Here is a 12,249-nt window from a genome sequence, read left to right on the forward strand (position 1 = left end):
CCTCAAGCTTACACGGCTGTCTCACTCCCCCTGCCCTCCTAACAAGAACCTCCTTCCACATCCAAACACCCGCCAGGTTCATTCCTGCCTCTGGAGGTTTGCCGGACTTGTGAGAAGAGACAAAAAGACGCTCAGCTAAGTTTGAATTTCAGACAAAGGATGATTCTTCTTTTTAGTAAGCTGCATGCGGTATTTGTCATATGTGAAAGTGAAAGCGTAGTCGCTTAGTCGTGTCTGACTCTTTGCGACCCTGTGGACTATAGCCCATCAGACTCCTCTGTCCGTGGAATTCTCCAGGCAAGAATACTGGAGTGGGTAGCCATTCTCTTCTCCAGGGAATCTTTCTGACCCAGGGATCAAACCTGGGTCTCCCATATCGCGGGCAATTTTTTTTTTATCATCTAAGCCACCAGGGAACAGCCATTTGTCATATACTCACAGTTAAATAAATAAAACACTCTGCCTGAAATTCATGATCATTGGGCATCCTGTATTTTACAGGTAACCCCACACCTCAGGCTTCAGCATCCACACTCTTTCTACCTGAAATGCTCTTCCTCCCAGGGTGCACATGCCTCCCTCTCTTTGTGCTCCAACTTTTCCTGAGAAGCCTTCCCTGATCTGCTTACCTGGCCACTCTACCTCCTTACTCTGCTTTTCCTTGGCACACACACCACATGTGGAAATTATCTGACCTATGGGATGACTACTGTTTGCTGCCCCAACGAATGTAAGCTCCTTAGGGACTTCAGCTGGCCAGTTCAGTGCTCCTTCCTCAACCCGGAGAACAGGGCCTGGCACACAATAGGTCCTCAATCATTACTTGTTACATACGGAATGAAAAAATGGGTGACTTGAGTGCTAAAGATATTCATTATAAGGATACTCTTTTCAAGTGGCACAATGTATTTTCATCATTGTATTAGAATCTTTCAACAATACCCTGAGGCAAGCATGGCAGGCTTTACCTTGACCTCAGTGGAGAGAAACTAGTCTGAAAACTCAAGGGAATGTTCTAGGCCACACAGGTAGGAGCTGAATCCAGATAGACATTTTTTTTTCCCCAATGGAAAGGCATTTTAAACATAGCAGTGTGTACATGTCAACCCCAAACTCCCAAGCTATTCAAGCATTTTCCGCAATATGCAGTGCTGCTCCTGACCATGGCGGGTAAGGCAGGATTATCAGAAACAGAAAGTATGGAATCAATCATGTGCAAGAGAGCCGGGGGCTGGGAAGACCTGAGACAGGACTACTCAGGATATTAGGGAAGGGATAGGACTTCAAGAGAAACTGCTATGAGTTTTCAACACGCCCCAAACCAGTGGGGTTCTAATGAGAGGATGTCAGAGTTTCAAAAATTCATCCCAAATCTCTGTGGTAAGAGACCTGTCCATTTCCTTTATACAGGAGAGGCAACAAATGATTCCTCTGTCATGAACTATTCAGATAATAGAGAGATGCTCCTTTCACTGCACAGAGGCAAACTTGGCCCCACTGGGCCTGGATTCATACTGAGGACAGCAGAGCCACAGTCACCCAACTGATAAAAGTGGTCACATTCCAGTCACCAAGGACAGAGCTCCTCTTCTGTGGCAGTGTACAATTTTGCCTAAAGTGTAGATCCAGGCAAATAATGCTGAGTGACAATATGAAAGGGCTTCCCAGGTGGCGCTAGTACTAATGAACCCACCTGCCAATGCAGGTAGATGTAAGAGACACAGGTTCAATCCCTGGGTTGGGAAGATCCTCTGGAGAACAGCAATGGCAACCCACTCAAGTATTCTTGCCTGGACAGAGGAGCCTGGTGGGCTACAGACCAAAGGGTCACAAAGAGTCAGACACAACTGAAGCGACTGAGCACATACACGTGCAAAACAGCTCTTCTTTTGTGGTAGTATGCAATTTTGCCTGAAGCATAGATCCAGGCAAATAATGCTGAGTGACAATAAGAATAAAAGCTGGGCCAGAAAACTGTGCCTTCTAATATAACTGGCTAATTCCATTCTAACAGTCTAACCTGACCCTCTGCATTCCCCTATAGATAAAATATTAAAGAGCATTATATTAAAATTGCTAATAGGTGCTCAAAATGCCCTTGCTTCATGTCTCAAACTTAATGTTCTTAGCAGATTTTAATCTTAAAATTTTACAAAAACAATTCTTCAAGATTGGAAAGTTGATAGCTGGTGAAGTCACCCACTTAGAACAAAGAGACAAAAAAGCTATTAACAACTTTTAAAAATGCTTTAAATAGAGTCATTCATTCAATAAATATGTGTTCCAGGCACTATTATTCCTATAAACAAACAGATAAAAATTTCTCTGGAGATGACTTTCCATACACTTTTTTTTTAATGCCAGATGTTGATGGTCACCCCAAGACCTTTGCACTGACTGTTCCCCCCACCTGCTAAATACCTGTGTCAGACTTCTGAACCTCTTCCTCCCTCACGCCCTTCCATGTGGTGCTCACACATCCTCCTCCCATTTTTTCAGTAGGGCATTTTCTGAACATGCTATCTAAAACTGACACCATCACTTCTCATGAGCATTTTGAGTCCTATCTCAGTTTTATTTCTCTCCACAGCTCTACTGTAATCTAAAAGATATATATTTTACTTTTTGTTGCCCATCCCCTCCTATAAAACATAACCTTAAGAAGTGTTTGCCTTGTGACTCACTGTCATATGCCCAGCATCCAGAAAATCCCAATAGCAATGAATTCCCCCTGGTACCCAGACTATGGTTTGTCTTATTTCCCAGTAAGAGGAACCAAGGGGACTTACAGAAAACACCCAGGGTTATGTCAAAAGGCCTCAGAAGACAATTTGGTCCCCACTGGTCAAAGAAGGAGTAATATGAGAACTAGCAAGAAAATAATTGGAATGGATCAAACATATCCAACATAGTTCAGTCAATGCCTTGATTGAAACAAGGTGCTAATTGAAACAATAAGCATTAAAACAAGCAAGCAAGCAAGCAAACTACTGGTCACCAGTGGAAGATGCTAGGAAATCAGCAGAGAAATCAAGATTTCCTTTATGACCTGTTCCTCAGGGTAACCAAATACCAGATGAGGACTCATTTCTCTATACAGAGTATTCCTGATATATTAAGAAAGAATCCTGATGAATCCAGGCAGTAATTATCAATGGCTGCTGATATCACAAAAAGAGAAAGAACTAGGCATTTATGTGTCTCCTGCTAGAAGCATTTAATACCATCCATGAAACAATTTTGAAAAAAATATTAAGCCTGACTCTGATCAAGCCTCAGACCGACTATCAATTTACAGGAAATACAAGGGTTGGGGAAGCAGGTTATCTAACAACACAGGGATATGGTCATAAAAACTCAAGAGTACAACAAACTCTTCTAAGAGTACAGAGTACAACAAGAGCTTCTAAGGCAAGTAAAGTTTCATCAGTGAAAAATCACAAGGGGCACCACCAGTTGTAATTTATGGTCATTGCTTGAAACTCCATTCAAATAAATAAACTTCAGGTTACAAGATGGTCTACAAAACGTGAATAGTAATCTGATATTCAAAGATATTATGGAATTCTGTGATTTTTAAAATACGGAACAGTTTTAGTAGTCATATGTTTTAAAAGAGCCTCTTTTAAAGGCATGTAGTGAAACATTCACAGATGATACGATTTGGGGGATTTGCTTCAAAATAACCATCTGGGAGAGGTGTCAGTGAATGAGGCTGGCCACAAACTGCTCTTATTCAATCTGTGTCACAGACACACAGTTTCCTCATATCTGTTTCTTTGACATAGGTTTGACATTTTCCACATTAAAAAAAGTTTAAAACATAAAACTTTACAAATGTCTTACTGGTATATAATATGAATGATCAGAGACAATAAAAGTTTGTAAAAACACAAACTGGAGATGACTCCATCAAAGCCCCAATCTGCCACATATTTCCAAAGAGCGAACAGGCAATGGTTTGGGGTTTGGCAAGTCCTGCTATTTACCCTTTTAATTTTTGGAAGGTGGAGGTCAGAGTAAGAAATCTCAATCTAAATGTTGTAGTTTGTGGAAAAAAAAAATAAATGTTTTAGTTTGTGAAGATAATAATTTAAAAAAGAAACAAAAAAAGATATAAAACTAAATGCTGTGGTATGTGAAACTGACAAACAGGAGTGGTCGTAAAAGAATGAACTTAGAAGAAGGTAGAGGTTGAGGGAAATTGAGAGATCATTTAAGTTGGCGACAAATACTATTCAGTAAAATCAGGATTGTTTTAAAAAAGCAGTTTCTAAAGATGTCTTAGAATTCAGATAATAAGAGCCACAAAAACACACAGATAAAGAAGATAAAAATAAAGGCTGAATTCAAGAACTGAAAAGAACAAGATCATAAATCTCTGTCACCTCCTGTGTTGCCAAAAAATATTATCTCACAGAAAGAGAATTTCCTGTGTCAAATGGCTAAACATTTAAAAGGTGTGTGTGGGTAATCTCAGGCAACAGTCTAGTGGTATTTTTAAAGTACTCCCCGACCCGTCCCAAAATGTTAGTTATATTTTCTCATTCAGGTTTTCTCCTGCAACCTAAACAGTCAATTCTTTACTGCAGCCCACTTTGACAAATTAGTCTGTGCGACACCATTTCCAAGATATCTTTAGCAGCCAACATAGTCCATAAATCCAAATCATTGTACTGGTTATTAGAATTTCATTTCATGCTCACATTCACAAACATTTAAGCTTTCAACCTTTGCTGTTGGGCATTAATCTCGGCATTAATCAACGGATTAAGTACGCTGAATTTAAACTCAAGGTTAATAGCATGCTCAGCCAATATTAGTTTTACATATTGCCAAGGGAGAACAGGAAGACATGGAGACCTTTATGCCTGTTGTTTCTGAAACATAAGAAACAGACTGATGAGTAAGGCATGAAATTGCTTCTTTTGTTCCTTTATGAGGGACTCACACATACAGGTGGGTGTGCGCACAGACACACACACACACAGAGTCACTCACTCAACTAGTCCAAACTGGCATTTGCAGCAAAAGCTTGTACACATCCTAAGATCTAGCAATTGATCACTGAGCAATTGATTATTTCAGAGCAACTATACTTCCAATGGCAACACAAGTCCTTAAAAAAATAGTACAAACAAATTAAGAAGTCTGGCAGGCTGTGATGGTTGCTAGTTGCTACAATAATTGTGTAGACAGGAAAAATGTGTGGGCATCAAATGTATCAGCACCATCTATCAACATAATATCAATGGGGTAAAGACATTTATTCTCAATTGTGTAAAAGCTGATAGCAGTAAAAGGCTCTGCAGAAGGCTAAGTTAATAATACCTGAAACAATGACATTCAGAGTAATTACTTCATAGGCTCTTGTCTCTAATGGGAGTAGTTACATGGCTCACAAAAACAGATACAGAAAATGAACTGCCCGATGATCTGGAAATGCAAGGCTGGTTAACGGACATGAATCATTCATTTGCTCCCACCTGAGTACTTGGTTTTCATGAGTTGTATCTTCAGGAGAATTGGTGCTGCTTTGGTGGGGGAGGGGGCTAGTAAAGTATTAAAATTATGAGTATTTGAAAACTAGCAATGAAGACTGATTAATGGAAACCAGCTAACTTAGAGCTGTGTTTCAAACACAGGTGGACTGGAGAATAGAACTGACCACAAAGGCAACGGTGACAGATGACTTCATTTGAATTCAACTTTCATTTGATGTGAAAGGGCAACAGTAATGGCGAGCGCAGAAGTACTAAGCGACTACACCTCTTGGAGCCTCTAAGGGCAGCTCTCCAAGCTGGGGAGAGGTTGAAATGGCGCTGTGCATCTGAGGTGTCAGATACACACGGGGCTTGGTCACGTTTCATTCTTCTCTTACCGTATGCCACCCAAGAAGGGCAATGCGGAGACTCTGAGCACCACACCCAGGCCCTAATACAGCGTCAGACACATAACAAGCATCTGTGGGGATAATGACGAATAAACACTGATGGCTTTGCCTTCTGAGAGTCCCCCTAAGAGGCTGGTAGACTACTAGTTGGTGAGGGGAAGATTAAAGTTTCAGGGGAAGAAAAATGCAGGAAGAGTGCCGTCTTCTAAGACTGGTCTGAATCTAAATGCCTCAATTCAACTAGTGACTGACTATGGGAGATATTTTACTTCACGTCCTTTTTCATATTTGTCAAAGCTCTGGAGTTAAACATACATGGAAACAAGAACTGGCTCTTCTTCCATTTTTGTTGTTTTTCAGTCCCTAAGTCAAGTCTGACTCTTTGCGACCCCATGGACTGCAGCACACCAGGTTCCCCTGTCCTTCACTACCTCCCAGAGTTTGCTCAGATTCACGTCCATGGAGTCAGGGATGCTAATCATCTCATCCTCTGCTCTTCAATAAGGATTAAGAAAAGAATCAAAGTCACCAGTGTATTCACTGACGAAGTAAAAAAGTCAAATGAAACTGTCTGTCAATCACCTTCCCAACTGCAAGAGTAAGCTGGCGTATGATACAGGTTAAATGAAGTAACAAAAGAAGGAAAGTGTGAAGAAAGCAAGAGGAAAAAAAAATAGACAAAAACAGCACCACAAAGCCATAGATGTTGTCCAGGATTTAAAGACTACTAGAACAGAATTAACAGCATTTAGGAAACATCTCTAATAATTTCATTTTAACAATGGCAAGAGGTGCACTGTGCCTCCACACATCCAGTTCATGATTTTAATATGAACAAGCATCACATCCTGAGAAAGGAAGCCAAGGAGAACTATATCCTTCTATATTGCTAGAAGTCTAGGGATCTAGAATGAAATGAGATTGGTGAATGAGAGCCAAAAATTCATTCTAATTCTAAGAGGAAATCAAGGTCCCAATAGAAAATGTCCTGGACTATATGACATTCCACAACTGTACTCAAATAATGGCAACATCAAAAATCTATCACGCACAGACATAGAGAACAAACGTATGGTTACCAAAGAGGAAAGGTGTGTGTGGGGGAGGGGTAAATTAGCAATTTGGGAGTCACACACACACACACTATTTTATATATAAAATAGATAAACCACAAGGATCTACTATGTATCACAGAGAATTACACTCAACATTTTGTAATTATATAGGAAAAGGGGGCTTCCCAGCTGGTGCCAGTGGTAAAGAAACCACCTGCCAATGCAGGAGACATAAGAGATGCAAGTTCGATCCCTGGGTTGGGAAGATCCCCTGGAGGAGGGCATGGCAAACAACTCCAGTACTCTTGCCTGGAGTATCCCATGGATAGAGGAGCCTGGCAGGCTATAGTCTATAGGGTCGCAAAGAGTTGGTCACAACTGAAGCAACTTAGCACGTATATGGGAAAAGAATTTGAAAATGAATATATATATATTTTTTATACACACACACAGAGAGAAACAGACCTGAAACTAAGACAACATTGTAAATCAGCCATAGTTAAATAAAAAAACTAAATACCCTCCATTAAAGTAAAATTTAAAAAAAAACTTTTCATGAAAGTATCAGTTAAAATGATTATCATTTATCAGGCTCTACTCTAAGCATGGTCCCATAGAGACTCAGGAATCTTCAAGGCTGAATTCTTTAAAAACAAAATTAAAACTTTTATATTATAAAGGAAGAACCTGAGACACAGAGAGAGCAACTTTTCCAAGAGCACAGAGTTTAGCACACATCAGAAACAGAAGCTGAAGTCAGGTGTGAGGCTCTAAGACAGTACTGACTATTGAAAAGCTCATATTGGTTACATTTTCTTCTCTTATAGGGTACCTATTAAGATGCTTTGAAAAAAGAAAAAAATTTTTCTTTAAGTGCCAGAGTTTCAAGATAATTTTCACATTAAAACTTTGAAGAAGAAGTTCCTAGTTGTTTCCCAGGACCCCTTCCTGGCTCAATTACCTGTATCCAGGCTTTCTCTTCTATTAGACCTTAAAGATAATGAATGCATAGCATGGTGCCAAGGAAATGAGTTCTTAGTAACTGTTGACAATCAATGAACATAATAGATGTTGAGTAAGTGCTCACTGAACTGAGTTCAGTGGAACAAAAAGGAAAGTCTGATCATTTGCATAAGAAAAGAGTAGAATAGGTCGAACAGGCAAACGAATCACCATTCCATGTCCCGGAAGAAGAAAAAAATAGTTAAAGGCTCTGAAACAAGATACCCAGGCTCCAATATCAAGTCTACATGATTCATCACATCTTTATGCAGCCCAGTCTACCCCACACTCCTCTCAATTTACCTCCACAGAAGTTCCCTCTTCCCTCATCTTAGCTACATCCTTCCTTCCCTTCCGGTAGTGGTAGGGTGGCTGTTTCAAAGGAAGGGAACCAAGTCATATGTAATTGCAGTCCTCTCCATCTGAACCCTTCTCCCGCACCTCCCCAGCTCTGGTTCAGGAAATGAAGACCCAGGCTGGAGTGGGCACTCAAATCCTCTTCCTCTTCCTTCACTTCAGCAGTCCTCCCCAAGATGCAAACTCTCAGGAAGGCGTGAAGTTAGCTCAGCTTGTCAATCAGGGAGTCCAGTTAGACTGTGGCTAAATTCTACCAAATGGAAATGAGCAAAAAACTTTTGAAAATCGAACTAAATGAGGGACTTTTTCCTCAGGGCAGGAAAGGTGCCTCTAATTGACTTCTCACTGGAGTGAAGGTTCACCCATAGCCCCAGGCCTTACTCCCCTGGAGAAGAAAATGAGAAGGCGGGCCCCAGGCCACCCAAGCTCAAAACACACTCAAGTACATGCTACAGAGTCAACTTGCCAGCAGCCTGCTAATAAGGTACATCACACACCCAACTCTCAGAGCTTTTTCATCTCCAAGAGGTATTTTAACTATCATTTACTCTGACAGTTGCCATGATGGCCTTGGGGAGGCCATGCAGCAACCTCATCCAAAAAAACAAAGTCTGACTCTTACAGAGGAAAGAGAAGGGTGCCAAGAGAGACAAATCCCACAGATTCCAGGGCCACATGCCCTAGAGCAATACTGGTTTGGCTTCCATCCCCCATCATCTTATGCCACAGAGGAGAGACACCTGAAGTATGTCAAGGAAAAGTATGGCAAAAACATTTCATTTAGCCTCAAAATGGAGGCATTCTCCTCTCTGCATGGCATCACCAGGGAGATGTTATTAAGGTTAAACAACAACAGTACCAGAACTAGGGATGCAAATAAAAGGAGATGGAAGCCAAGAGCCTGCCAAGCGCACAACCTTAAAAATCTAGCCAGCATCCATTTCACCAGCTCTGAGGGCTACTGCCACTGCCCATAAGGGATGGGGGACAGAGCCGACGGAGTTTTCATTCCCTGCTCAGTTCGCTCCTGTAGCTAGCTCTGAATAAAGTCTTAACCCCACCCCACTCCATCAACCTTTCTAAAGGTGAAATAAATCACTGAAGCATGTAATAGATTCCATGTGGTCTGTAAAAATGCCCTGTAACTCTTAAAAAAACAAGCTGCTATTTAAATTCAAGGGTACAAATGAAAATGAAGTTCAGATAAAAAGGTGGGGAAAAAAAAGGGAGAAAGTTAATAATTCAGTCTGTAAGTACAATAAATAGCTAACTCAGCCAAGAAGCATATGAAAAGATGCTGAACATCACTAATCAGTAAGGAAATAACAGTGATACAATGAATGAGATACTCCCTCATACCCATTCACATGGCCATTAGAAAAGAAAAAAATAGAAAATAACAAGTGTTGGTGAGAATGTGGAGAAGTTAGAACCTTGTGCACTGCGGGTGGGAATGTAAAATGGCACAGCTGCTATGGAAAATAGTCTGGTGGTTCCTCAAAACATTAAAAATAGAAATTAATATATGATCTAGAAACTCTGTTTCTGGATATATACCCAAAAGAATTGAAATCAGGGTCTCAAAGAGTTAATATGTACACTCATGCTCACAGCAGTACCATTCACAACTGATGAAAGATGAAAGCAACCCAAGTGTCCCCTGAGAGATGAACGGGTAACAATATGCAGTCTGTATACACAATGGAATATTATTCAGCCTCAAAAAGGAAGGGCATTCTGACCCCTGCTAAAACATGGATGAACCTTGGGTACACTATGCTAAGTGCAATCAGCGGATCACAAAAGACAAATACTGTATATTTCACTTACAGGAGTACTTGGAGTCATCAGAAGAAGGTGGGAGGCTGTGGAGTCACGGTTTGATAGGAACAGTTTCAGGTTGGCAAGATGAAGCATTCTGGAGATGCATGGATGGCGGCGATGGTTACATAGCAACATGAATGTACTTAATGCCACTGAACTGTACGCTTTATGATTAAGCTGGTAAATTTTGTTATGTGTATTTTACTATTTTTTTTTTTAATTGGTAAAAAAAAAAACATTAGGGAACTCAGACTATTTTTCCCTCAAGGGAAAAAAAGACATCATGCTACTTGGGGACAGAGGAGAGCAATGAAGAAGGAAATCATAAACCGTTCATGTAAAAACAATATACATTTTTCAGCTTTCCAAATTCCAGGCTCAGCTATGGAACAGACCAACCACACACATCGACCCCACCCCTCCTAAAAGACACAAGAAGCCGCTTACCTCACTGAGGTAAATAAAAAAAGAGCAGGTGGACCCATCCACTCCATATTCTGCGTAGCAGGGATCCGAGCGCCACATATTTTTCATCCACTGAAACAACCAGAGGAGGAAGAGCAATGATGAGCAGCCAGTCACTGTGGTGGGCACGTCTGCCTAGAGGCTGTGAGATTCAGCCAGCAGTAAAGCCCAGGAGCACCAATGGGGAGGAATATTTTCTCAAGAGCAAGTGCCTCACAGACCCTGGCATGAGCGTGCCCTCCCAGAGACCTACAGTTGCACCAGCCCCAGCACGGAGCCTGGAAAACAGCATGGGAATCAAGGCAGGAGCACCGTATGTACTTGAGTCCCATATGGAAGCCATTTAAAATGCTCTGGGGTTTGTCTCACCATCCTGAGAACAGAAACTTTTCTCTGAAAACTACTGAGCAGAGGAGTGGTCTCCCCAAGGTTTGGCCACATAAATGCGATGAAAAAACAAACAAATGTTAAGAGTGGCCAACAGCTGTCTGGGTACTCAACTGCGCATGCAAATGTGACATTTAAATAACAATCTGGAGACCTCTTGGCTGAGGCCTGGGGACTTGGGAGAGGGGAGGTGGACACTAAATCAGGGAAGCCCCTTGTCTTTGGCTCTTGAAGGATCACCCACTGGAGGACGGGAAAGAGAGGGAACGCAGTTTCAAAGACACAGCAGGTGCCTGCAATGGCCCAGCTCTTTCAGTCTGACCAGTGAGTCACTGTTGACTAAGCCCATGGAGCTGGCATAAGCAGGGAACGGTTGTCATGGCCACAGCCCCAAACTGGCAGGGCTGATGCATCCCTTAAATGACTTCCTTAAAGAGGGCTCGATCACCCATCTGCATCGCTGGGGAGGAGAAGAGCGGGGAGGGGACGCCACGGGCTGTCAGTGCAGGTCAAGGAGGAGGGGGTGAATGGACATCGCTCTTGACTTACCTTGATTTTCCCCTCGCAATGGGGGTAGCCATCCATAGGAGGCAATATGCATTTTTCTTGAGCTCCATTAATGATATCTGGAAAAGAGGGAAAACAACAAAAGATACCATCAAGTTTATGGCAAGTGCAGGACAGAAAGACAAACAGAAAAGAAAAGTCTATCCTGGGAGCCACACTCTGACCCCTCCAGCTGGTCTGACTGGTCTGTAGTGAGGAATCGACCCAAGCACAGCCAATCTCCAGGGTGGTCAGAGGCCTGTGATGGGTGAGGACAAGTTTGAAAGGAAGAGTCAGGTCAACCATATTACTTAGAAACTTGCAACTGGGAAGCTGAGAAAACAAACAAGTGGGCGGGGGCGAGGGGGGCAGGAAATGAAGCCAGGAGATTAGGAGGGTCCCTGGGTCAAGCCAGACTGGGCCATGAAGACAAACTGAGGCCACGAGCAGCTTTATGAACACGTGTGCTTGTCATTTATGAAATTGAAAACAGTGGTACAAATGAACTTATTTACAAAACAGAAATAGACTCACAGACATAGAAATCAAACTTACGGTTACTAAAGGGGAAAGTGGGGGGTGTTGTGGAGGGATAACTTCGGAGTTTGGGATTAACAGGTACATACTACTATACACAAAATAAATAAAGTCTTACTGTTACAGCACAGGGAAATATACTCAATATTTTATAATAACCTGTAAGGGGAAGGAATATGAAAA

General features: G+C 41.8%; 1 protein-coding gene across 8 annotated transcripts in view; it reads right to left on the reverse strand.

Moving 5' to 3' along the window:
• Positions 1–12,249, reverse strand: part of MGAT5 (alpha-1,6-mannosylglycoprotein 6-beta-N-acetylglucosaminyltransferase) — a 389,158-nt gene that overhangs the window by 155,012 nt on the left and 221,897 nt on the right. For all 8 annotated transcript variants that reach the window (XM_061135085.1, XM_061135082.1, XM_061135078.1 and 5 more), the window contains 2 exons: positions 11,533–11,609; positions 10,579–10,668 (listed from right to left, as the gene is read on the reverse strand). In XM_061135085.1, the coding sequence (XP_060991068.1) occupies positions 10,579–10,668; positions 11,533–11,609 (167 nt within the window). The remainder of the gene's footprint in view (positions 1–10,578; positions 10,669–11,532; positions 11,610–12,249) is intronic.

The sequence above is a fragment of the Dama dama genome, chromosome 33 (assembly GCF_033118175.1).
Source record: "Dama dama isolate Ldn47 chromosome 33, ASM3311817v1, whole genome shotgun sequence".
NCBI lineage: Eukaryota > Metazoa > Chordata > Mammalia > Artiodactyla > Cervidae > Dama > Dama dama.